At 39.3% G+C, this 23,977-nt stretch overlaps 1 protein-coding gene across 6 annotated transcripts in view; it reads right to left on the bottom strand.

The window, feature by feature from the left end:
- ST3GAL3 (ST3 beta-galactoside alpha-2,3-sialyltransferase 3) overlaps positions 1-23,977 on the bottom strand; it is a 184,189-nt gene that overhangs the window by 123,997 nt on the left and 36,215 nt on the right. For 2 of the 6 annotated variants that reach the window (XM_055724698.1, XM_055724700.1), the window contains exons 3-5: positions 22,003-22,050; positions 19,880-20,035; positions 11,437-11,479 (exon numbers count right to left, since the gene is read on the bottom strand). In XM_055724698.1, coding sequence (XP_055580673.1) covers positions 11,437-11,479; positions 19,880-20,035; positions 22,003-22,050 — 247 coding nt within the window. The remainder of the gene's footprint in view (positions 1-11,436; positions 11,480-19,879; positions 20,036-22,002; positions 22,051-23,977) is intronic. The other 4 variants (XM_055724703.1, XM_055724699.1, XM_055724702.1 and 1 more) reach the window with 3 other exon arrangements.

Below are 23,977 nucleotides of genomic sequence, written 5' to 3'. Positions count from 1 at the left end.
ATTAGAACCCAGGAATCCTCTGCTCAGACTAGTAGGAATCGGTACATCTAAAACCAAAGATACTCCCCCAAAGCCTAAGCTGTGGGGAAAAAAAAAGATCAACTAAGAATTCCTGAGCATCATAGCTGAAGTAACAGTTTTACATCTGTGGATACCACAGTTTACTAGATTTGAATGTCCAAATCCAGCACTTTGCAGTTTTAAAAGCCAAACGAGAAAATCAGTTACACTAAGGTTTTAATGACCAAATCTTCCTTCTGAAAAACATAGGTAATTTCATTGCAGAACACAGCCAGGCTATGGAACAATTAATTTCAGAGAAATTCACATTGTTTAGCTAGGTGTGACAGCACACTGGCACAGCAGAACAACAGTGATTTATTATTCACTATTTCCCCTATCATTGGAACGTCAACCAAAATTATCCTAAATGTCCTAAAGACAGTAAAACACTGACAGAAGGAAGCACTTCTTTCATATAATATGCAGTTAATCAGTAGATTTCTTTAAAGAAGAAATCTTTAAAGTTGGTATGTTATATAAGCCAGATGTATAGATGGGCTCAAAAGCCATTAAGAGGTCCAACAGTCTCCCAGACTTGGGAATACCAAAGCTTCCTCTCCACGGAAGACACTGGAGCAAGGATTGCTTCACACTGGTATATTTTTCTCCTTCACTAAACAATTCCAGGGAGCACTTTGAGAAAAGATACTGGGGCCGGTGAGCCTTTGGTCTGGCCATTTTTATTTTCTCTGCAAAGGAAGCCCAACCCTTTCTGTTGTAGTAGCGGCAGATCTATTGCACATGCAACTGGCAGCGACCAAACCTCAGGGGATTAAATCCCACTTGGAAAAAATTCTCTCAGGTACCTGACAGCCAATCTTTAACAAGAACAGTTCACAAGACCCTCCCTTTCCAGTTTCCTCTATAATTTTGCAGGGGTGAGGGTGATGAAGGTTGCCCTTTAAACTTTTCATTGGAAAATATGGACAGCCAGGGAGGGAACAACAAATCAAATCCTCTTAACTAAAGAAAAAAAAGACGCTGGATATAGCAAGGCCTTTTAGATTTTTTTCTTTTTTCCTGGGCTGGACTGAAATTGAGGGAAAAAACCCACTGCCCAGTGCATAACTTGCTTTAGATTGTACGCAGAGGTGACCTCACAATCAGGCAGTACGGTTTAACAGTAGTTTTACAAAATGCTATAGGTAGTCACAAGGCTCTGAATTTTTCTTACTCCTCTGAAGCAGCAGTTCAAAAAAAAGCTGTCTGCTGACCTGTATTATAGATAGATGTCATGAATTCAAACAGAAATCAATTATTCTAATAAGTAACACACTGAAGTTGTAAGAAGAGGAAGGCTACATATCGGGAAGAAAATGTTTCCTCCAGAAACTTTGCTGTAAATAGAGACCATAATGCTGACCTGGAGGAACCCTTGTGGGTACCCTAACTGAGCATGCCCCTATGAAACTACCAAAAATTCAAACTGCTTTAGGACAAATAATGAAGAATAGTCAGAACTCTTAGCAGTAAGAACATCTGCAGAGTGACCCAGACCAAAAAACTTCCCTGTGTACTCCACACATTGGTCTAGTGAATGCTCTTCTGCTAAGGTAACCTCTTTCCCCCCCCTCCCCCACCCTTCAAAGAGCAGCTGCTTGTCTGAAAAGACCATCCAACCAACATCCAAACTGCCATATGTAACCGCAGTGAGTCAGAGAACAGAATAAAGTTTGCCTCGAAGAACTGTGAGCAGCCCAATTAATCAGACCTTCGTCCATCTGGTATCACCCTTAACTTCACTGAACATCAGAAAGTTATTCATGGCTCTCCAAACGAGAGAGAGAGAAAGAAGTGGTATTCTAAGATGTCTGGTGCACAGGCTAACGGAGAGCTCCAAGGCTGAGCACTGAAATAAGTTTCACTTTTCAACAGGACAAATCCTCTCCTTTCCTCCTTGCTAATTCATCAAAAGAGCAACACTTCACAAGATCACCTGAGCCCAAGTTTCACGATGTTAAAATGCAGCTTTGATTCCTGTACACATCTGAGTCACAAACAAACAGTCGAATGACACAACCCCTGTTGGGGATTTTTCCTTCAGTGATGTAAGAAAGCACGACTAGAAGAGGATGAAGTTTTGCTGCTGTATAGGACACTGCTCACATTTTTCAGGTCTTTAAGATTAAACCCTTTCAAGAACCAGGGGGAAGATATTTCTAAGTAGGAATTTAAAGGTCTGAAATCAAACAGAAGTATCCAAACACATTCAATATGCAAATCAAAAACTTTTTTTTTTTTTTTTTGTTGGCTTTTCAGTTTATCCTTCTTTAACGAGCTGGAACAGATTGCAAGGCAGACAAGGAAGAAACAGCACATACGTGGTCTGTCAGTTTTCCATCCCTCCCTTTGTAGTCATGACTGTCATTGCTGAGAGCAGGACTTGGGGCTGCAGCTAGTGTCAGGAGTAGCATTTCTGCCTGTTTTCATTTCTGCTGTGAGCTGAGAAAGAATCACAGGGGCTTTTGTGTAATGTAAGAGTACAAAGTATCTCATAGAAGTTAATTTAACTGTTTGGTTTTCTCAAAAACAGCTAGAGAAAACCTTATCTGAGCCTCACAATTCAAACATCCATAGCCTCAAAAACATCTTACAGCAACAACTGCTACATGACTTCCTCCCTGGCATGGCACAGACGACACAGCTGTAAGTAACCTTCCTCCTGCAAAGTAGCCTTCATCGTGTTGTGTTCATTGCAATGGGCACCACACACCACCAGCTCCCTCACCAGCCCTTGTCAGGTCTGGGGTCCTGCAGAGTACTTCTCCAGTACAGATTTGCCAAGGATGCTAGCAGCAATGTCATGCTTCCTCAAGGAAAAAAAACATATTCTAAATTTATTAGCCTAATCAAAGCTTAACCTGTCCTTCAGTCCTAGGACAATTTTAAACAGTACAAATAATTTTTAAAAAAAGAGAGAGCGAGACAGATTTTTACTAAGCAAGACTTACTGTCAGGTTTGCAGTCATAAGATTGGGAATGGAACAACTGAAATAAGATACACCTCTGGATTATATTTAACAGGGTTCCTTCAGTCTCTCTCACCTAAGAGTTTCTCCAGCCTACCATCTCTGTAGAAAGCTAAGCATCATGGTTTCACAGCATGTCACTACTGGGCAGACCACCATCCTCCCTTCTGCTAGGCAATTCTTCTCAAGCACAGCAAAAAGGCTTCCTGCTGTCTTTCAGCATAAATGAAATATTGTTTTCTTACCTAACAGATTATAATCACAGCTGTTAAAAGTATGTCTTGGTTTTAATGCCCTTCCCCAGCGTGCAAAAAGTCTTTGGTGGAACAAACACATATACTCTGCCTTGATGACCTACTACATATTCTTAAAATTTATGTACGGCATTCTTAGCACATAGAGACAGAAAAACTTTGATGTCTCTGGTCACGTTACAGCAATGCAGAAGACAAATTTAGAGGCAGACTGACTAAAGTAAGTTGTCTCCTCCCATGCACGCCATTTACAAAAAACCTCCTCACAACCAGCTACAATCAAAAAAGTATAAATTAGGAGCTGACAACTAAGCTGTGTCTAGATACCATAGAAAAGTGTTCTTCAGAGCAAGTGACGTGCTTCAGAGGCAGGCTTGATAAACACTATAACGTTCCTTTGCTGGAATACACTTGATTTCCATTCAGCCATCAGATGAGGATTCCCTAAAACACTTCCAAGGGAAAACAAAAGGAAAGTAGATTTCTCTTTGGAGGTGGAACAGCACTGGCCTGCAAGAGGGATCTATGTCAAGCCAGGAAGGTGCCGAAGAGTTGATGCTGTGTGATGACATACATGCCTTTGGGATTTCAAACAGAGGCAACACTTCCATCAGTTTCATGATAAGCTCACAAATGCTTTCATTCAGGACAGGCAGCAACAAATCACCTGTTTCCACAATGTGTGCTAGCACTTTGTATCCTTGATATTGGTCATAGTGAACAATGATAAACATCTATGTTTTAACATAAATCTGTATCAAAACCCATGATCCCACAGAATGTTTAGCCCTTGCAGTAAACTGGATTATCACTTAGAATTAGAATGAGACTAATTCCTTTAATGGTCTTAATGCAGTATTTCTAATGTGTTTAGCTGAAGTTTTGGGAATGATCAATACTTAGATAGCCCAATCCATTCAATTTTCGTAAGTTATTCAGAGATCAAGAAGGTCTTTGTAGGAGGATATTCAGTAACCAACAAGCTTACCATTGCAGAAGCTGGCCAAAACTAAAGTAACTTATCTCTGAGCTTTTGAACAGTTTTCTGAAGGAAGAACATGAAGTGTGGGTTTTTATATGCTCTTCTCCCAAGAGGATAAAGCAACAGGAAAGCCTCATGTCATTTATGAGTTTATAGATAAACCCTGAATTGGGTTTTACTAACTAAAGTAAATTTAGCCTTCTGTGAATGAAACCACTGTAAAAATTTTTGCTCAAACAACAGTTAATAGAGACTTGTAAAGTTAAGTAGTTGTAACCACATCCACCCCAGGAAAACAAATACATATTTAATTAGGTTAATGCTACTGGGGTGAAGAACTACAAGTAAAGTAAGCGTTCCACCTTACTGAACCTTTTCTTCATAGAGTTCTCAGTTTTTATACAACTAATCTGTCTGGTTAAAAGAACACAAGATGTGCAAACCCAGTCCTGAGAGGAACATACCAAGGAAGAGATCAATTTCACGCATACCAGGCACCTTCATGGACCATCCATGTGAACAAGTCCACCTAACAAAAAGTGTTTCCTATTCAATATTTACACTAATTGGAACTGTATGGGTTTTTTTGTTGTTTTTTTTTTGTGGAAACTCATATTCACCATTATGTATTGTACTCCGAATCAAAAACGGGTTGAAATGCTTATGAGTCATTCCTTTTTGCTTTTAAAATATTTGTACATCAACTTTCTGCCAAGAATATGGAGATCCCCTAGTGTTTGAAGATTTATTAATAATCCCTAACAGTCCAAAAAGTCCTCAGAAATTCTTTAGAAATTCCTGCAAGAATGTTGTCCAGACGTACCCGTTCTAAACCACAAACTTAGGTATCGATTGCTTGAATTTTTGTTGTTAAGGAAAACACTTTTTCCCCTCATCCAAACTGAACAAAACTTGATGTATTTACTGCACACTTCTACATCTTCTATAAATACATTATTACTATTTTGCGTTATACTCTCAGTAAAACTGTTTTTCCATTAACATTTCTTTCTTGTGAAACTGAACTTGGGGCAGACAGTATAAAACTGCTCTAAACAATGCCCAGCCATTCATATTTTTTGTTTTACATTCTTTTCCCACATGGTTTGGCTCATAATTACTTCCAGCTTCAGGAAACTGGCCCTTTTAGAAGTACCAAACATAAGTTTTTGACTTTGTTTGTACTTAACAAATCAAGTAACAAATCAGTTCTATCTAAGTAGCTAGTAATTCTGAGTTCTAAAATCTTTATCTTCTTCATCAATTGAGGCTGTGTCTAACACAGGAATCCCCCAAGTTAGATAACGGAGACTCACATGAGGAATCCTTATGACAATTCCAAAGGTTCAAAATTGAGAAAAACTGAAATGAACTAAGAAGAGCAAAACAAACAAAAAAAACCGGGATGGCAGTTACATCCCACCCAACTGTGGGAGGTTTGATGGATGAACAACAAATAGCCCAGTAACTGAATTGTTGTGAATAGCTAGGGTTCATTTTCTTAAATATTTGAAGTGCTCAGACAATTAGTATAGATTTGAAGAGATTAGGTAGAAGGACATGAATTAAAAGTAAAAAAAAAAAAAATCTGAAATGAAAGAGAAATAAATAACCGACTGCCAGGAAAATACCAATGTTGTAAAGTATGCTAAGCCTTGAAATAATCTTTCAGAAAAAGCATCAGGATGCTCTTGATTGTGATCGTCAGGATCCCTCCATTTAGCCCACAAGACACATTCTTACCCCTGCCTAGGCAAGATGGGAGATCATTGGGACTTCTCACTTCTTTTTACCCGCCTCAGGACCACAGAAATACAAGACGACAAATGGGAAGGAAAACGGGACAAAAAGAAATGCCACAGCAGCAGGCACAGGGAAAGTCCAGCATTCCAACACATTTATTGCTTGTTTTTACAATGCTTAATGGTGAAGTACCACACAGACACAAACACTTTCAAAGCAACCTCCCACCCTAGAAACAAAATAAGGGGAAGGGGTTCCATTTCAATTCTTCATTATTAAAGCTCTGAAGTAAAGACATTTCAACAAACACAAGTAACCCAATCTGTGTGTTTCCCTAGCCCAAACTCCCTCCATTTTTACGGTCTTTTCAAAATCTAGATCAAGTTTCATTTGAGTTTGCAGGGTGAAGATTGTTATTTCTGGCTCCACCCCCCACCTCCCCAACTCAATCTCTTTCTAAAGCGGAGTTTGAAATTACCATGAATATTCAAAAAAATCTTTGTTGCACCTCCCAAATCTACTCTGTAATATTGGAAAAACATGTAAACATACAGCATCACAAAATGTCTAGCAAAGCACAGAGCCCACTGGAAAAAATATTCCTCCTTTCAATTAAGTACAGCCTAAAAATTCCCAAAGTACACAATACAAAATACACACCATATATTGTATAAATACAGTATATTAACTATGTTAGTATTAGTTATTGTGATCAACCATACTGATCTCATAGTAATTTTTCTAACTGAGAGGGGTAGCGATTTCTTTTGCCTGTTTCTACCTTTAAAAAAAAATTACTTTCTCTCTCAAGTTAACACATTGTAATATCCACTTATCTTTTTGTTTAAGTGAAGAATGATTCTAGTAAGCTCAAGCACATCTTGAACATTTGCAAAGCTCTGAGAGAGTGGTTCTTCCCCAGTCATAGTCAAGCTCTGAGACGCTTCCTCCATCATTCATCATCTAGATTTTAACATCCAAGGTTTTGAGCTGACTGTAGCAGCAGGTGAAAAGATCCACCATCAGCCAAAGGGAACTTTTTTCTGGCTGTTGTTTAGAAGCATCAAATCACCAATCTAACTGCTGAAGCACCTTTGAAAACAGCTTTTGAAAGGTAAGTTTGAAACGAGGACAGAAGCAGCAGTCACTAGCTTCCATCTCACCAAGTGGCATGCCAGCAGAGTAAAGAAAGCTGGTATAGAAGCATGAGGGCAACAACACAAGGGAACAGCCGCCAAATCACAGGGATTATTACAAAAAAGGAGCTTTTCACATGCCAAGACAAGTGAATCTACACTTGTAACGTGCCAAGGCATACTCAAAGTAATTGTTAAGGTGACTAAACCAAGCATTCACAGAGTAGTTAAGTGACAGAATGAAGAATGACCACACAACCTTCACCTGGGCCCACTAAATACGCAGTAAGATACAGGCTATAATTAACTCCATGATCATATGCTGATCCTCCTACAGAAATCTCATGTAATTCAATACAAACATAGATTCTGGTTACAGAATGATTCAGAATTTGCAGTTGTAGAAACTCTCATTTCTAGAACCTGGCCAGTCTCAAAGAACTACTACAATATTTATATTTAATAATAATAAAAGCATGCAACCCTTTGCCAAGCACAGATGTTAGAAAGTGACTGCAAATCTTGGCATATGGTGGCACCCAGCAATCCATTGGCTGAGTCGCTAATGTGATTGATGGCCTTAAGTTGTTCAGGAACTACTGGCCTTTCCAAGAATTAAGACCTGCAAATCATATCATATTTTTTGTGTAAGTGCTTTTCTCTACACAACCAGTAAATGTTGGATTTTTTTTCTCAAAGGTTTTAAAACAGTACGTGGCTCTGTTGCTTGGGAAGTCCCTACCTGCGAGAAACTGATGCAACCGGCAAGTTTCTGTACTTTGTGCACATTTTGTTTTGATATTCTCATCTTGGTAGTGACCTTATGGTTGGTACAAGCATAACTAAAAGATGAACTCCTCTTGCAACAGATCTTTTTCACCAATCTGGTCCTAAGGAGCCTTAGGTCTTGTTTTGACTAATTCATAATTAACAAACTATGTTGCCTACAGAAGTCCCCAGCTTTATATTCATCCTGTATTTCATTAACAACCCCCACCCGGACACCATCCTGCTTTTTAAAAGACTTCCTAAAGAAGAGTTAGCCTAAGCACAGGCAACAGAAAGGAAGCATCTTCCTTCTTGATACTCTCCTGACAAGCTCAGAGCAACAAGACTTCTGGTCAGAACCAGTCATCTCCATGAAGCATCTGTACAGTATCTTTAAAACTGGCCATCCCCTTCCAGGTGAGATTCCTGGCCATACCAGCCTCCCTAACGCTACAGCAAGGCATGCATCAGGCATGCATACAGTTCACACAGAAAACACTTTTCAAGCGCTTCTGACAGATTTTTTCTTTCCAGAGTGAACAAATCTGGTTTCATTACCATTTCCAGGAACTCAAAGAGAACCAGTGAACAGAATCATTACATTGCTGTAACCACAACAGAATGAATTATACTTGAATAACATGCCCTGGGCATCTACAGGGTAGAGGATGCTAAAAAGTAGTAATACCTGAAAAAATTAAAGATGCAAAGGCAAATCAACACATTACTATCAGAAGTTTTAATGCAGATCTACATTTGTAGAAAAGGTTAGTTCTCCAGGTCATTAGTTTAAATGACACCAACTAACACAGCCAGGAACAGATTTTGAGTAAAGATGGGGGGGGTGGGGGGGGTGGGGGGGGTGGAGCGGGCAGAGAGAGAGAGAGAGAAAATAGAAAATTAATTGTTGCCTCAAGTGCTTCAAGTCACCCAAGGTTCTCACATGCTATCAATTAAGTGAACCCTATAAAGTTATGATCCATGGCAAAATTCCACCAGAATGATTATATCACAACAGACATCATTAAATTATTTCTGCCAATAAAGTCATCAGTGCAGAACATATTACCCCTTTCAAATCTAAGCAAATCTTTTTTAACCAGAAATGGCTTCTACAATGGTACCATCTTGATTGAGTCACAGAAAGCATTTTTAGCTACCAAGTTCCACTAAATTCAGTGTGTACTTAGAAAACGTACTTGGTACCCTGACCACACACAGTGAACTTGTGGAACTGATGCAAATTCCTCTAGGCTGTCACCCGTTCTTCTTTCAAAATTTATTTAGTATGCTTTACAGTATTCTCAGCTTTTTTCATAGCTCCCTTGTTATTAAAAAAAAAAATAAAATAATCACAGAATAATTCAGGCTGGAAGGGAACTCTGCAGGTCATCAGGCCTATTCGCAAAGCAGGGCCAGCTTTACTTCCACAGAAGAAACAAATAAACAACAACAACAACAACAAGGGAAAACCACCTCCAACTTAAATCCAACAAAGGACAATTATAGGGAAAAAAAATTATTTCACCTATGTATAGTACTTGCTTTCTTTGCTCCTTACCTTAAACTCACCTCATAGTATTTATTTTAATCATGCTGATTTTGTTACAAGCCTTTCCAGGAGCTAACTTTATTTCTTTGAAAAGCAAACATACACATTTAGGATTATATATTTTGTTTATTTATTTATTTTAAAGTAGTCAACAAATTATTTCTTTAATCAAAAATAAGTGAGTTTTTATCACGCGTAGGATTTAGTAAAAAATTTTAGGGTTTTGGAAGCCCTTTAGCAGGTAAAAACTTCACTTGGCCTCATACTAAAGTATAAGAATGAGCAGGCTCCGTCCGAGAGCTGCAATCGAAGCAGATAACTCTGTAAAGAGGAGGGTGGAAAAGGGATGCAATAGAGGCTTGAGGAGAAGGAAGACTCAACGGGACTTGCTAAAAGCAACAAAGAAAAGGACAGTGAACACAGAAGGACGATTGAAGCAATGGTGTGGACACAGCACAGGCTGGTATGCCAGAAGTGTGTGGACAGTCATGGGCATGTTCAATAAATTGGTCATTACAAAATAAGCAAAGTAGTCTGGGAAAAAAAAAAAAAAACCACAAAATTGAAGACTACTTAAAAACTTTAAAAGCTATATTTTCCTTAACCAACACTAGGATGTTAATTCAAAGGTTATTTACCCACTTCACAATTCTGGACTAATCTCTTTGCTTTGGCTTGTACATGTATAAATTGAAGATAATGTATCATCTCATCCCACAGTACTGTAAGGGTACATAGACTACTGTCTCTAAATCGCAAGGAAGTCCCAATACAGAAAATGCGATAAAGAATATCGGTAACTGCAACCAGCATGGGTTCCAGACAGCATGCAACAAAAAGTGCAGAGAACACTGTATTAAATAAGACCAGAAAGAAACCTTGACCAGTTATTCATACAGTAAATGCCATCCTTCCTGCACACTGAACAAGATAGACCCTGGGGGTGGGAACACAACACTAAAACCCCCACAATATTCCTTTTTTCTCATACGTGTTCTTCTCCAGCACCTTTTTTTTTGCCAGATCAGTTACTATAGTTGAGTTTATGTACCCAGCTGCTTCTGCAAAAGCAGCTCATACCTAGAGACTTTCTCATTTCCTGCAAAAAGCAGTTCCCAACATATTTATGAGGGGTTTATTTTATTATGGATGCTCCCAAGCTGCTCAGCAAGACTAAACTCAAACTTTAATGTTACACCCTATCAGTACAATGAAACTTAATAATATTAAGAATAGTTTTTATATTAACTTGTTACATTGTACAGGGGATGCATCCTCAATTCATTCAAAGCCACTAGATTGCTTCGGTGCCTTTTTAAGTAGCAGAGGCAGAAAGTTTTCAGTACTCTTTTGGCTCCCAGTTCCACAATTTTCACAAGGCTGTTGACATCAGAAACAGAGTCGCTGGTGACCCCTAGTGTTAAGAAGTTCAGTCTCAATTTGACTGATCTGGCAAAAAGCACCAGCACCACCCTTCAGCACTTTTTTTGTTCTTCTGACATAGCAAATAGTCACTGCCTTGTGTTGATGTACTTTCTGCTCCAGTTTACAAACAAAAAGAGCAGTATCTATTTTTAAAAAAAGAAGTGGAAAGGAAATACAAACTTCTAAGCATCCCAGTAAATTGCAGATTGACATTCTTCCTGCTTGCAAGTGTTTAATGCATTTTTCCTCACTCGGAAGATTAACAGTAGGGTATCTAGAGCAGACTGACAGTCATGGCTTCAGGTGGACGTTTATAGCCTCCTGATCAGTCATTAGGGAATTAATGACAGTGAACCACAATCTGGGCTGGCCAGCAAAGCCTAGTGTAAGGAAAGAAGCTGTAATTGCCAGGTTGCTGCAGGACTTGGCTGTCTCTGGTAGCAATGTACAGTCCAGTGAGCCAGCTGTCCAGGTGACACAAAAGTTGCTTACAACAGAAATCTGTAACTACAGAAACAAAGAAGAGTCCTACTGTTCTACTTACAATTTTGAGTCCAGGTTCAGGAGAAAGCCCAGTTTGTCATATTCTGGAAAACAAAAGCAAGGAACAGTTATCATAAAAACTGCAAGTGTCTCCTCTGCAAAAGGCACCAAACCCAAAATCAGCAAGTCCTTATGGAAGGGCAATAATTATTTCTAACTGAAAATAGCTATATTGTAATTTCCAGTCACTAGCAGCTGTTATCACAGATTATTGTTACTTCAAGGTATTTCTAAATAAACATTTGTGAATCTCCAGGAAATACTAAAGCAAGATAATGTAGGGGTAATCAATTCAGAAATCACTAGAATTAGCCACGATATCTTCAGTCATAAAACCAAAGCACTACTGAAACCATACACGCAGTAATATACAAAGCTTTCCTGCTTGGAGTAAAACAATTTTGCCAGTAATTTGCATGACAAACACTCCTCCTAGGTCCCGATGTGGTAAAACTTTGAAATTTTTCTGGATTCCTTGTCTATTGCAACCCACAGCCTCATAACCAAGCAGCCCTTCCTTGAAAGAAAGTCATTCATGATGACAGAAATGCTCTAAGTTCAGGTGATGCTGTCCAATAGGAAACTGCAAAGTCACAGTTTATGCCACAAACAGGGAACAGCTACAGAAACAAAGTTATCACTCAGAACATCTGTAACTCCTGTATAAAGTGAACTTTGCACTCGGTGTCTTTGAATACATTGTGATCTTGTAAATCAGATACTTGATACAAAAAAATAAAACTATTAGAATTCACAGAAAAATCTAAAAGGTGCAGTGTCCTTGCATTGGGTTAAGCTTGGGGGCCTCCTCGCGCTGAGAACCGCTGGGTCTCACTACCAATTTTTTTTTTTTAATGAAAAGCAATACAAAGAGAGAAGTAAAAGATAATTCCTCCGAAGCTTAACGATCAGGATAAATTAAAAGAAACAAGAAGAAAAAAAATAATTCTCATAGCCTTTTCAAAAGAGCTCAGTGGAAATAGAGGTTTGTTTTCTTTACGAAACACCACCACAATTTCTGCAGCAGTAATATACCTAACAAGATCACAAGCTTTTCATGCTACCCAGTTACCAGCACAACTTAGGAAAGCCTAAACATGTGCTTAAGACAAAAGGATTGCATCAGATAAGTCAGTATAAACTCTGCCATTGATTTCAATCCCATCAAAATTTAATTCCCAAGCCAAGGGAAGCATTATTTTTGACATAACTTAGGTAACAGAAGTTGCAGAACATGTGTGCACTTGATATTGGCACTACTATCTGTTCTCTGACAGCACCCACGTACCACCCACCATCCCTGTTGTACTTGATGTTAGAAATGCACCTGTGCATCTCCCTTCCACCTTCCACACACTGATCGCTGCGTTTCCCCCGTGTGCTGCTTTCCTTGTAACTTCCTCTCAGTTTATTCCTCCTACAAGAATTTATTCCCTGTCCAACTTTACCTCCTCCGCATGTAGGATCCGCATGGGAAGGTATTAATTCCAGAAAAAGAAATATGCCTTCAATTTTCATTAACCCTTCCTCATTCCAAAACCGACATCCCTATTGAGTAAACAGCAACAGGGATATATATATATTTTTTTTTTTTAACATCTACAGTCACTGATCAACCTGTCATCAGTCTTATGCCATTTGAGCTAACATTCCCTTCTTCCCAATGGGAAATACGAGAAAAGGAAATGCAGTAAAAGATACATCACCTCCTAAGTACAACATTACCCTGGGCTTTCTACTAACTCAGCACAACTTCTCAACCAAAGCACCAGAAAACACTACTTAAATGCTAAGTGCCACAGATGCCGTACCTCCACTGCAATGTATCATAAGATTTACCTTCTGTTTGTCACATGCATTTCAATTTCCCTAGGTTTAAAGTGGTTGCTTTTGACATTCACTGATGATTACTAACAGAGATATTAAGCAATCTTGTAAAATTATATAAGGCAACTACCTTGCAAAAGACACTTTCAAAAAAAAATAATGAAGTACAGCAAAACAAAATAACATTTCTGGTTTGAAACTAGAAGCACAGGTGTGTTCTTGATTTTCAGTAGGGTGTAAATCATCCTTTCAGGCTGTAACATCAAACCAGAAGCATCTATGCTCCTTCCTCTCACTAGCTGGTGAAATGTGCAAACTACTGAAACGCTGCCCTCATCACGGGCCATCTCACACCCACGGGGAGTCCTGGGAGTCACAGCATTACTATTGGCTTGGAAGTTAACCTCTATCACCACATGCTGCTCCCCCAGGAAAGACACTAGGAGTCTCTAAATTACAGATTTAGAGGAAGTTAGCTTCCTTTTTTATCAAAAAACAGATTCTTGTTACAGATTTTCCTGTGTTATTTAGCTGTATCATTACAAATACAGAGGCTGAAAGTCAGTGCGACACACAAAAGTGTAGCTCACATGTTGGCTGGAAGCGGTCCGGATTCTCAAAAGACAGATAAAACCCCAAACACTTGGAAAAAGCCAAACACACAGAGCCCAGCTGCAAGAAAAAAAAAAAAAAATCCTTGTCTGAAATTATGTATTTGATTTAAAACAAAATAAAACACATACCCAACTAGACAAAAGACAAGTACAAATGAATATAAAATACAGTATGGTCAGGGTGTGATGATTACAGGGATGGACTGAGTGGCCACACAGCTCACTGCTAAAGAAAGGGGCAATCCTACTCCTACCCTTTCCTCCCTTGAAAACACTGGCTGCAAAAGCCTGCCTTGGCACTCATGGGACCTCTCCGTGCTCTAGCCTACAGGTTGCTTTCACCCCCCATCACCTTAGTTTAAAGCCTTACTCACCAAGTTCACCAGCTAATATGCAACAATATTGCTCCTCTTTTTCACACAGTGGGATAGAGAAGTGCTAGAATATTAGAGAAAATGGAACAAAACAATCAGACAGAACAAGGTAGAAATACTCCAGCATCTCCACCAAGAACTGGCTTGGACCAGTTGGCCATGGTAACTGCGGTTTGATGTTGCCCTCTGCCAGCATCATCATGATGACCCCCCCATCAGGGCATCTCTGCACTGAAGTACAATGCAGAGCCACCAGCAGGTGTGGTGCTGGAGAAGTCCCTTCAGATCTAACCAGGCTGGTAGGTCTGATCCAGCTCAGGCCACGTCTGACCCAGCAATTTCAGGCAAGGCATTTATATGGTTGTGTGAAATAGGATATTTTTTTTTTAAGCCAGAAATAGTAAAGGTAACAAAGAACTTATTCTGCACCCACTAGAAGATCATCGTGGAGGAGTCCGAACAAGGCTTTACATTCTCAGCCCGTAAGAGACTGAAAGGCTCATGAGGGATAAAAACAACAGCACTGAGAGCAAAGCAATCCAAGGACCACATTCACTTGTGCTGGGAAGCTACAGATCTCAGCAGTTAATGGTACAGTAGTGTACAGAAGCAGAAAGGAACAAACATGGGAAATGAAGTTTCATCATGCCCCATAAAAACAAGAGGTCTTTTTAGGTCAGAAATAAAATGCACTTCTACATTTCCACGAAGATCGGAATTGAATAAGAATCTAATAACTGACAATGATTTCATAATAAAGCATGTAATTAGGATTATATGAATAGAAGTACAGCCAAGCACAGCAATTTGTAAAAATGATACAAATCCTGTGCCAAATTCAATGTCGACATTATCATGGAAATTTCCCACAAGTATCCAACAGAAATCCAGCTACCAGGCAGTAAGTGAGAAATGCATTGTGTAATGTCTATAAACTTCATACAGACCACCCAAAAAGCCATAAAGCTCAGTGTACAGTAACTATCAAGTTTTCAAATTGCATTTTGCATCTGTAGCCAATATAGCTATATACAAACAAAATGGGCAAAATTTTCCCCTTATGCTACTAATCTGAAATCAACAATCCAGGAATTAACTTGGCTCACTGGTTTTATCCTTCCAAACTACCCATAACTGATTTCACTGCTGGCTTGAATACTATTCCTTTAGCAGCTAGCTATATAGAAGCACAGTACAAATAACTTTACCCACAGAAATAGAAAATTAATTTTAACATGGGCTATATGTAGTTATAGTTCTCTCTGTGTTTTAATTGGTAAAGGCAAGTATAGGAGGGAAGGCAGAAGGTTCAGTTTTAGGTATTTTATTCAAAATGTTTGTGTTTGTCAAAGAAATCAGTATGACACTCAAGAGACAGGAGTCCTATCAAGAACAGCTCAGACCACCCTGATACATTTCATCCTGTCCAGTGCAGCTTCGTCTCTGTGGAACTGCGGCTCCAACTAAGTTGAGCCTTGGTCCCTGTCCACATCTAAGTTCTACATCTATGGCAAAGGCCAGGTAAAATGACTTACCCTGCAATGAAAACGGTCAAACCCCTCACATTCACCTTGGACTAAGAAAACACATATGGACAGTTATAAAAGTTCAGCTGATGTAAAACAATTCTGCTAGAACTCAAGAGACAGGAAATAATTAATGAAAAAAAAAAGTCATATGCAATGGATCAACTGAGAAGGACAAAAGAAAGGTTTTCTTTCAGGGTTAAAAAAATACCACTCAGGACTAGTGAGCAACAACGAAAGTATTGGACAAACAAGGAATTAATGTTGCATCCTTTCCTTAGCATTTTCACTTTAACCTCTTCAGTGACGGAACTTACTGATGAAAGCATTCTTTTCTGAGGCAATTGAATAACTGAGGGTGGAAAAAGATTGCAAAGCCACCTGGGCTCCTCAGCACTGTCCTGCATAGACTGCCTCATGTCTATATTCTGGTTTCCTCCTCACCTCCATTTACTCTTTTTGCATACAAGTTAAACAGGCTTTTTCTCCAGGTTGTCCAAATGACATCAGGGAGAACCCTGAGTATACTGGTAAGACAAAGTCCAGTCCCTGGTGCCTTTCCTTGCTCTGTAAAAATACACAGAAGAAGTAGAACTGACATCTGTAAAGACAACTGCTTAGCCCTTGCAGCCCAGTACTAGAAGCATGCCTTGTTAATCTACGTCTACATAGAACTATCTGTCCATTTGACATTTCCACCACGCGTGCAAAAAAAAATATGATTCTTCAACAACATTCAATGTAGCCTCACTTAGGCTTCCCTTTTTTGAGGGGGGGAACAAAAGAACTTCCTTAACAATAATACTCCTTCAGCAAAACTTGGAATTTCACATCTATTAAAAACATTCTCACACTGTGCAAACTGATCTAAAGAGACCAGTTCCAGTGCACTGAGCTCAACATTCATTTTCCACATACTGCACCTGATCAGAACAGCCATATTTGATGGAAATGGATATGCCAAGCACTATAAGCACAACTAAAATACAAACCTGTGAGTTTAAAGTGGGGAAGGGAGAAATCTGTCTCACAAAACCCTGCATGCCCTGGTGACACCTAAAAACAGGAGGATACTATTTATTGTTTCAGATTTAACAGCAAAAGGCAGTAATTTTCAGCTCTATACCTTCAAGGTGGTTTTCTCCCCCCTGTAATTCTTTATGGGGGCCCCCAAAGACATCTGGCCCAGCTTTACAGCTTGAGAAAAGCAGTACACCAGAGGGGTTTCCTTCATCAGACACTGCAACTACATTATTCATTCCTCAGGCACAGAAAGAACAAATAAGTAATCACTTGCTGATAGCGCTGTATAGATCATCCACCAGGACGGCCTTTTGACCAAAAAGGGGTCATTTAGCATATTACATTTTAAAACGCTCTGGTTACCTTAACGTGGACTGTGTAATTCCTTACCATTTTTTTCCTAATGAAATCAGAGCAACGTCCAATGGCAGAAAAGCAACTGACTGCTTTAAGCTGAATTTATGAAAGACTCCAATAGGAAGATGAAAAATTTCCTCCCATGAACTGCATATGCCCTTTTTCTTTTCCCAGAGAGTCATCTGTTTAAAGCCAGACTGCAACCTTTGCTAAACAGTTGTTTCATTTACTACCATGTATACACTTGGCTAATGGGAGGTAATGCTGCCCTACTGATTCTTCTGACATATTCTTTATTTTAGAAATTGTATCAAATTTCCTAGTAAAAGTCAAGAACAATATTAAAAAAACAGTAATCTATATTGGCTTTTAGTGACTTACAAGATGCACTGACTTGATGAAGACAGATGCCATATGACAGAGAAAAATCCCACTAAAGTACTTCTATTTCAGGGTATTTTTTAAGCCACTTCTTGGCATTTGCACCTAAACTCATCCACAGCTGTATTTTCAATTGGAGGAATACAGCGTTTATAAGACGACAGATGATGATACTGAACATGCTGGCAAAGTCACATAAGGACTATGCAACCGATTCATGACAGTCACTGGCAAAGATTCAAGCAGCTCCCATGGTCTACAGCTCACAGAAAGAATGAAGTAGAACTTCATTAATCAAAATAAAAGAAAAAAGCGTTTTTGCAGAATAAAGCCACTAAAACCAGCAGAAAAGAAATAATCTTTCCCATTTACATACTGCTTTACAGGAATGCAGAAAAATGCAGCACAGTAAGTTCACCTCTCCTTTCCCATCACTAACACGTAGCATTAGGCAGCCAGAAATACACATTGGGGGAAAAAAACAACACAAAAACGCCAACACACTAGAACCACATCAGCTCCAAATGTAAATTAAAATTGTTCTCCTCGAAGAACATCTACCAGAGCCTCAGAAATTCTATTATATAACATAACATCTTAATTAATTACCACTAATCTAGAAATCTGGGAAAGATCAGAGTTTGTAACTGTAGTCACCTATACCATACGCCTCATGGACGCCAAAGAACAGCGAGTGATCTTCTGCAAGTCACCAATGTTTTTCTCTCATGCTAGCAGTTTATCACTATTCTACCAATTTGACACCTGATGATTTCCGTTGTATTCCTATTCCTGCCCTCCATCCAAAACATAAGCAAAATCACAAATTCACTCTCGAGTTGTATTTAGGAGAATGGACACAAGGTTCTTCTTGTCCTTCACAAAATAGTTAGCTAACCATCTTCAGCAGCTGAAGGAAACAGAAAAAGTTTCCTTCATAGTTCCCAAAACAGTTAAGAACTCTACCATAAGGAATTACTAATAGCAAACTCCCAAATAAGCATGGGTTTAAACTCTCAGATGATTACTCCACTATCATTGTGAAGTCAGCATCTGGAAGCATGGGATTGAATGTGGGCTTTCTCAAGCACATAAGCTGCAGCAGATACAGTACTCCAAGTTTTAAAAGCTCCATTTTCTTTGCATATATCAAGCCAAACTTTTGATAAGGGTTAAGAAATAAACTGAAGAAAGCAACAACAAGTTAAAATATTCAAGCAATTTGAGGAAGACCTAAATAACACTGGGTTGCTTGAGATTTTAAACCTGCAGTGAGAACAACTGCTATACAACCTGTTGGTTGTATAGCAACATGTCTAAGAACAGCATAAGCCTACAGCCAAAAGGTATTTAGAACCACAGTATTTCCAGCAAGCACATTAGCAGATGGGAAAGTTGCACATTCAGTGCACTTTTATCCTGAAGAGGCTTAGAGAAGAAAAATTTAACTTGCACGCTCTCAGGCACAGGAGGTAGAAAAAGTCTTGAACAAAAATAGCAGGGGTATAAATCTGACTTTAAAGGTCCAATGTTTGATTTGCTAGCAACGAAGTAAAACAAAGCAACCAGAGAGGGAAGGCAGGGGGAAGGAATACAAGCTGTCTATGGCAAGCAAATGAAGTCCAGATCTCCTCAAACACCCTGTGTCCTGCTTAATGTTTCTCAAGTTCAGAGCATGACACCCTCCTTTCTGAACTGGTTTCATCTGAAACGCTGGCCTAGACATCCCCTCAAACATTTATCTTTGCTGCTCAAACTTTATCCTTCAAGGGAAGGGGCAGTCGTGAAAAGAATCACAAAAACATCTGGACTTGTGAAGGCCAGACTGCAGTGTGAACCTTAGACGGTTCAGTCTCACTCCAAGCATATTTGATTCTCACGTTCTCTAAGTTAATAATCTTCTATGAGGCAGTACTTTAAGGCTCCATAGCCAGATGATCTTCTGAACACTCAGCTCAGAAAGCCATCAAGCATAACCTAGAGAGTGTCACTAACCTGAGATGCACAAGAACTGATTTCCAGTCTCCCCGGAAACTGAGATTTGTGCATTGGACAAAGAGTTAAGGGGAAAACCAAGATAAAGACAACTCAAAATACAGAGGCTGCAACAAGACACTGCCCTTCACATGGCATGATTAACAACTATGAAAGAGCAATTCTAAGCAGCTGTTTAATACGCAAAAACAAGTCAATGAGTACTAGTTTTAAGGACCATGAAATCTTAACAGGGAGACTGTTACTCACAGCTGTTTAATTCTGACTAATAAAGAGAAAAGTGTATGTATTTTTATGTTTCAAAGTACGTAACTTAAGCCCCTTCTTACCCCAACCTGAAACATCACCTACTAGGAATGGCGGGGCCTGGAGCTGCCATTGTTTCTGTGGGTTCTTTCTGGGCTCTGTCTTTTCCTGGGTCTGCAGCAAGGTGAGATGGGATGGACAGCGGAAGCACAATAGCCACAGTTTTTCTCTCTCTCCTTCCTGTTCAACAAGGAAAGCTATCCCTCAGTTGGATAGGCATCACGCATCTTGACATTTTATTACACGTTATCAGTTTAGAGCAAGTTAAAGATTGCAGCACAGCGAATGCAAAGTACTAAATATGAAAGCAATAAACATACAGCTCTCTTGGAGGTTTCTGAGCCTCCCTTCTCAAATATATGAGTTTTCTTCACGTTTCTTCAATGAAAAAACTCAACCTTGTTGCAGTGGAAGGGTTTACAAAAGATCAAATTTTACTGTCTTACTCCTACCCAATCCAAGCTTGAGTTGCAATATACAAGCAGAACAAAGATCAGTGCTTTTAAAACAGACCCAGGCAGTCTGTTGGCTTCCATTAGCTTGTCTCCCACCCTCCGTATTAACAGAACTCCAAAAGACACAGAACAGTTGAACTGTTTTCACAAGTACATTTACCACCCTATCGGTAGTATCATAATACAACATTTATGATTAACTCCATAGATGCCCTCCACTGGGAACTATCCACAGGGTTAACTGCTTTCACATCAGCTAGAAGCCAAAATAGTATTAGGGGAAAAAAAAAATCCATAGTAGGCAATATTCAGAAGTTTTGCTCCAGGACAAATCCCGGTCTTATCTGTAACAACATCAATCCAGCATAACTCCAGTGTAGGTATGCTGAGTCAGACATACTCAGCTGTAATCAAAATATATCCCTGAATTTTACTCACAGATTTTTGTATCTAAAACCTATGCAACTTCCCCCCTACTTCTGCAGACTAAAGAAACCACCACCCAATACAGAAGGAGGCAAGGCAACAACACACTTCAGTTATGACTGGTATGAATTAGTAGAAGGGAGTTAATAGAGGGTCTCTTCCCCCCATAAACACAACATTTCCACTCTGCACTCAGCACCCTTGAAATGTCCCCACATCCGACCATGCACCCACAATGGATTCATTTCCAGATACAAGTTTTAGAGAAGAAGCAGGGAAAGCAGAAAGCATTTGGGGTCTTGTAAACAAAGCAAGTTACTACCACTAGCTCGGGGGTTAGTAAATCAGAAATCTATGTTCAAGCTTTGCTGTTAGTGTCAGGCAGCAGGCTTTCTTTCAGACTGTGCAGGCAGAAGACAGGTGCTATGTTGGAAGGCAGCATGTTCCCCCTCCCTAGCGACCTAAGAGGAAAGGCTAGTAAGCAAGATAAAATACAAAATCTCCACTTGGAATATTTTTTTCTTTTCTGCAAGACAGCAAATACCCCCATCTTTAAAGTGTTAAGGGGTTTTAAGTTATAAGTAACTCTTAGCCTTTCCCTTGTACTTCATATATCATTTATTCATACATATGGTGTGCCTTGGCTACAGCTCGCATATTACAAATAGCCAAATGGATAGTTACTGATTTCAAGAAGTGCCCCCAACACAAAAGAATCTTTGATTTCTGGTTCAGTTTAATTGAAGGTCATGCTCAGGTTCCAAAGGAAATTAGATTGGGCAGGATTTGCCCTGGGGTTCCATAATGCTGGTCAATCTCCACCCAAAAAAATGTTTCCAGCCCTATTTGTTTAGCTACGACTCTTTTGCCTTCTCCTTCCTGGAAGCATTCCTCATGTCTTTCCCCAAATAACTCAACTGTTTGTTTAGCTGAGAAACACTCCTAGTAGCATGGAACAGTTTTTCTTCAGCTGGTGGGTGACATCATCTTAATGCCTTTCACATGAGAAGAGAAGCACAAACCACATCACTAACACATGTAACGTGTCCAGGTTACCTGCCTTGCTGGGTTATGGAAGGGGTCCAACATGTTAATCCTTGTGTTCCACTAAGACCCTTCATGTTCCACCACACTTTGGAAAGGACCTATTTACCCACTTTGGCTAGATGGTTGATTCCCACAAAAGTCTGGCTCTGTGACCTGCCTCCCAACATGGCTACCATGTCCAATTAAGTAGAAGCCTTGTCATGAGGTGGGCGATAGAGAAGAAGGCAATGTTGTACCTGAGCCTATTGTATGTCCAACGGAGTCAAAGGAAAGAACCACTGAATCTGTAACACAAGAGTACAAGTTCATTTTCCCCATTTTCTTAGCACCATTTCTTGCTGTATCATTTTCTTGTTATTTTGCTTAAATACCTCCTTATGCTCCCTTCTGCCAGGAAGCAGAACAACTTCACCAGCCAGGCAAAACAACAGGCATCTAGCAAAGGCAAACTCTGCAGTACGCAACAAATCACAACGTCATTACCTAAAGTAGCTACAATTTATTGAAAATAATTTCCTTTTATGCCTGACCAGTTTGGTCAACCTTACCAAAATGGAATCATGATATGCTTTGGACTGCTAGCCTGGAGAGCTTTTTCTTATCAAATGCGTTATCAATATTTTGTCCCCACTTAGGGGACTCATCTGTTACAATCAGCTCTTCCTTGACACTATTTGCTAAGCAAAGTATTTCGTGGCTCTTGCAGTTCTCACCGTGTTTTCCACATCTTTACTCACACTAATGGCTTCTCAATCTATGAATATCCTTCACCTTTGTACTACATGCAGCACATTTGCCAAGTATCAAGAAAATACAACGTCTCTACTTGATAGCCTTTTATTTTGCCATCTGGGGATCACAATAGTGCTTTTATCCACGATCGCAATGACAACTCTTGCTCACCCTTTAAAGCCTAGTACTTTTAGTCACCGTTTCATATGATAGGGCACACTTTGCTTCAATTGTAGATTACAGTCCCCAGGTTTTTATATGCAACTTGACTTTTGGCCACATAGAAACCTTTATTGCCTGCTTGCACTTAGCTTACCGCATGATCCAGACCCCTTTATTAGTCATTCACTTTCCTCATATACCACTCTCCCAGCCTAGAACCTGTTTGCAAAATTTATTAGTAGTAATTCAATATTTTGTTCCAAGTGGAGCTGCAATATGGTACCATGCTCAATGGTGGGCGTTTTTTCCAGCTTTATTCCTACTTAAGACAAACCAACCATTCTTTTGGTAGTAAGCCTCCTGGTTTGCCATCCATTCTGATGCCAATCCCAGCTGAAGGAGGAAGTTACTGAACTCTACTCCACCACCAGTGGAGCAGAATTGAGCCCAGAACTTCAAGGCAACTTGCCAATGGGTAAAAGACAGCAAAGAACAAACCGCCACAATAGGTTTAATAATTTTATGGAATGAGAAGCTTTAAACTTACACAGCAATAGCAGAACTGCCTTTCACCTTCAGCTAAATTAATAGATTGAATCCCTTAAAGTTTCTCTTTGTAACTTAAGGCCTCAGATGCTGCCAGCTTATCACACATCCTTGGCAGCACCACAGCAGCTGCCTCAATACAAGCCCTCGGCACAAGGCAGAAAGCCCAAGCACAGTCAGATTTACTGTGCTGAAAAGAGGTTAAGCTCCTACTGCATCACCTTACGTTTCAGCAGGCTACAATCACAGACGTTGACAGTTACCACCTTTCAGCTGACAATAACTTGACATAGGACTGAGCCCTTGGCTTTTCTATACTGTATATCACCTTCACGCTTATTTTCCCATTCTTACAAATTCAGTAAGAAAGTGCTAATTTTCAAAATAAACAGACTAAAACTGTTCATTTAACTGGATTTAAAACAATTTTAAAAGTAGGTCTGTGCTGTCCCATGTCCAAAATTATAGTAGTAACAAAAAAAGATAGATATTACTAGTCTCAAAACTTATTCCAATAAAAATAAAAATCCATCTGGACTTAACAACTGTATTTCCTCTTTTGGGGATAAAATTCAGACATCCTTATATTATTCTAAATAGCAAGGGGTTTAATTCATTTTAACTGTGTTAAATTAATCTGCCATCAATTAATTCTGAAGTATCTCTGTGGGGTTGTACTTTTAAAAAACTGTTGAGATTTTTATCAACATTAACTATTACTTTGTAGTTATTGCCAAATTTATATGTTGTTCATTTTCCTGCAATATATTT

The sequence above is a fragment of the Falco cherrug genome, chromosome 12, assembly GCF_023634085.1.
Source record: "Falco cherrug isolate bFalChe1 chromosome 12, bFalChe1.pri, whole genome shotgun sequence".
Lineage (NCBI taxonomy): Eukaryota > Metazoa > Chordata > Aves > Falconiformes > Falconidae > Falco > Falco cherrug.
The sequence above is the reverse complement of the archived record's forward strand: the minus strand, read 5'-3'. Positions and strand labels throughout refer to the sequence as shown.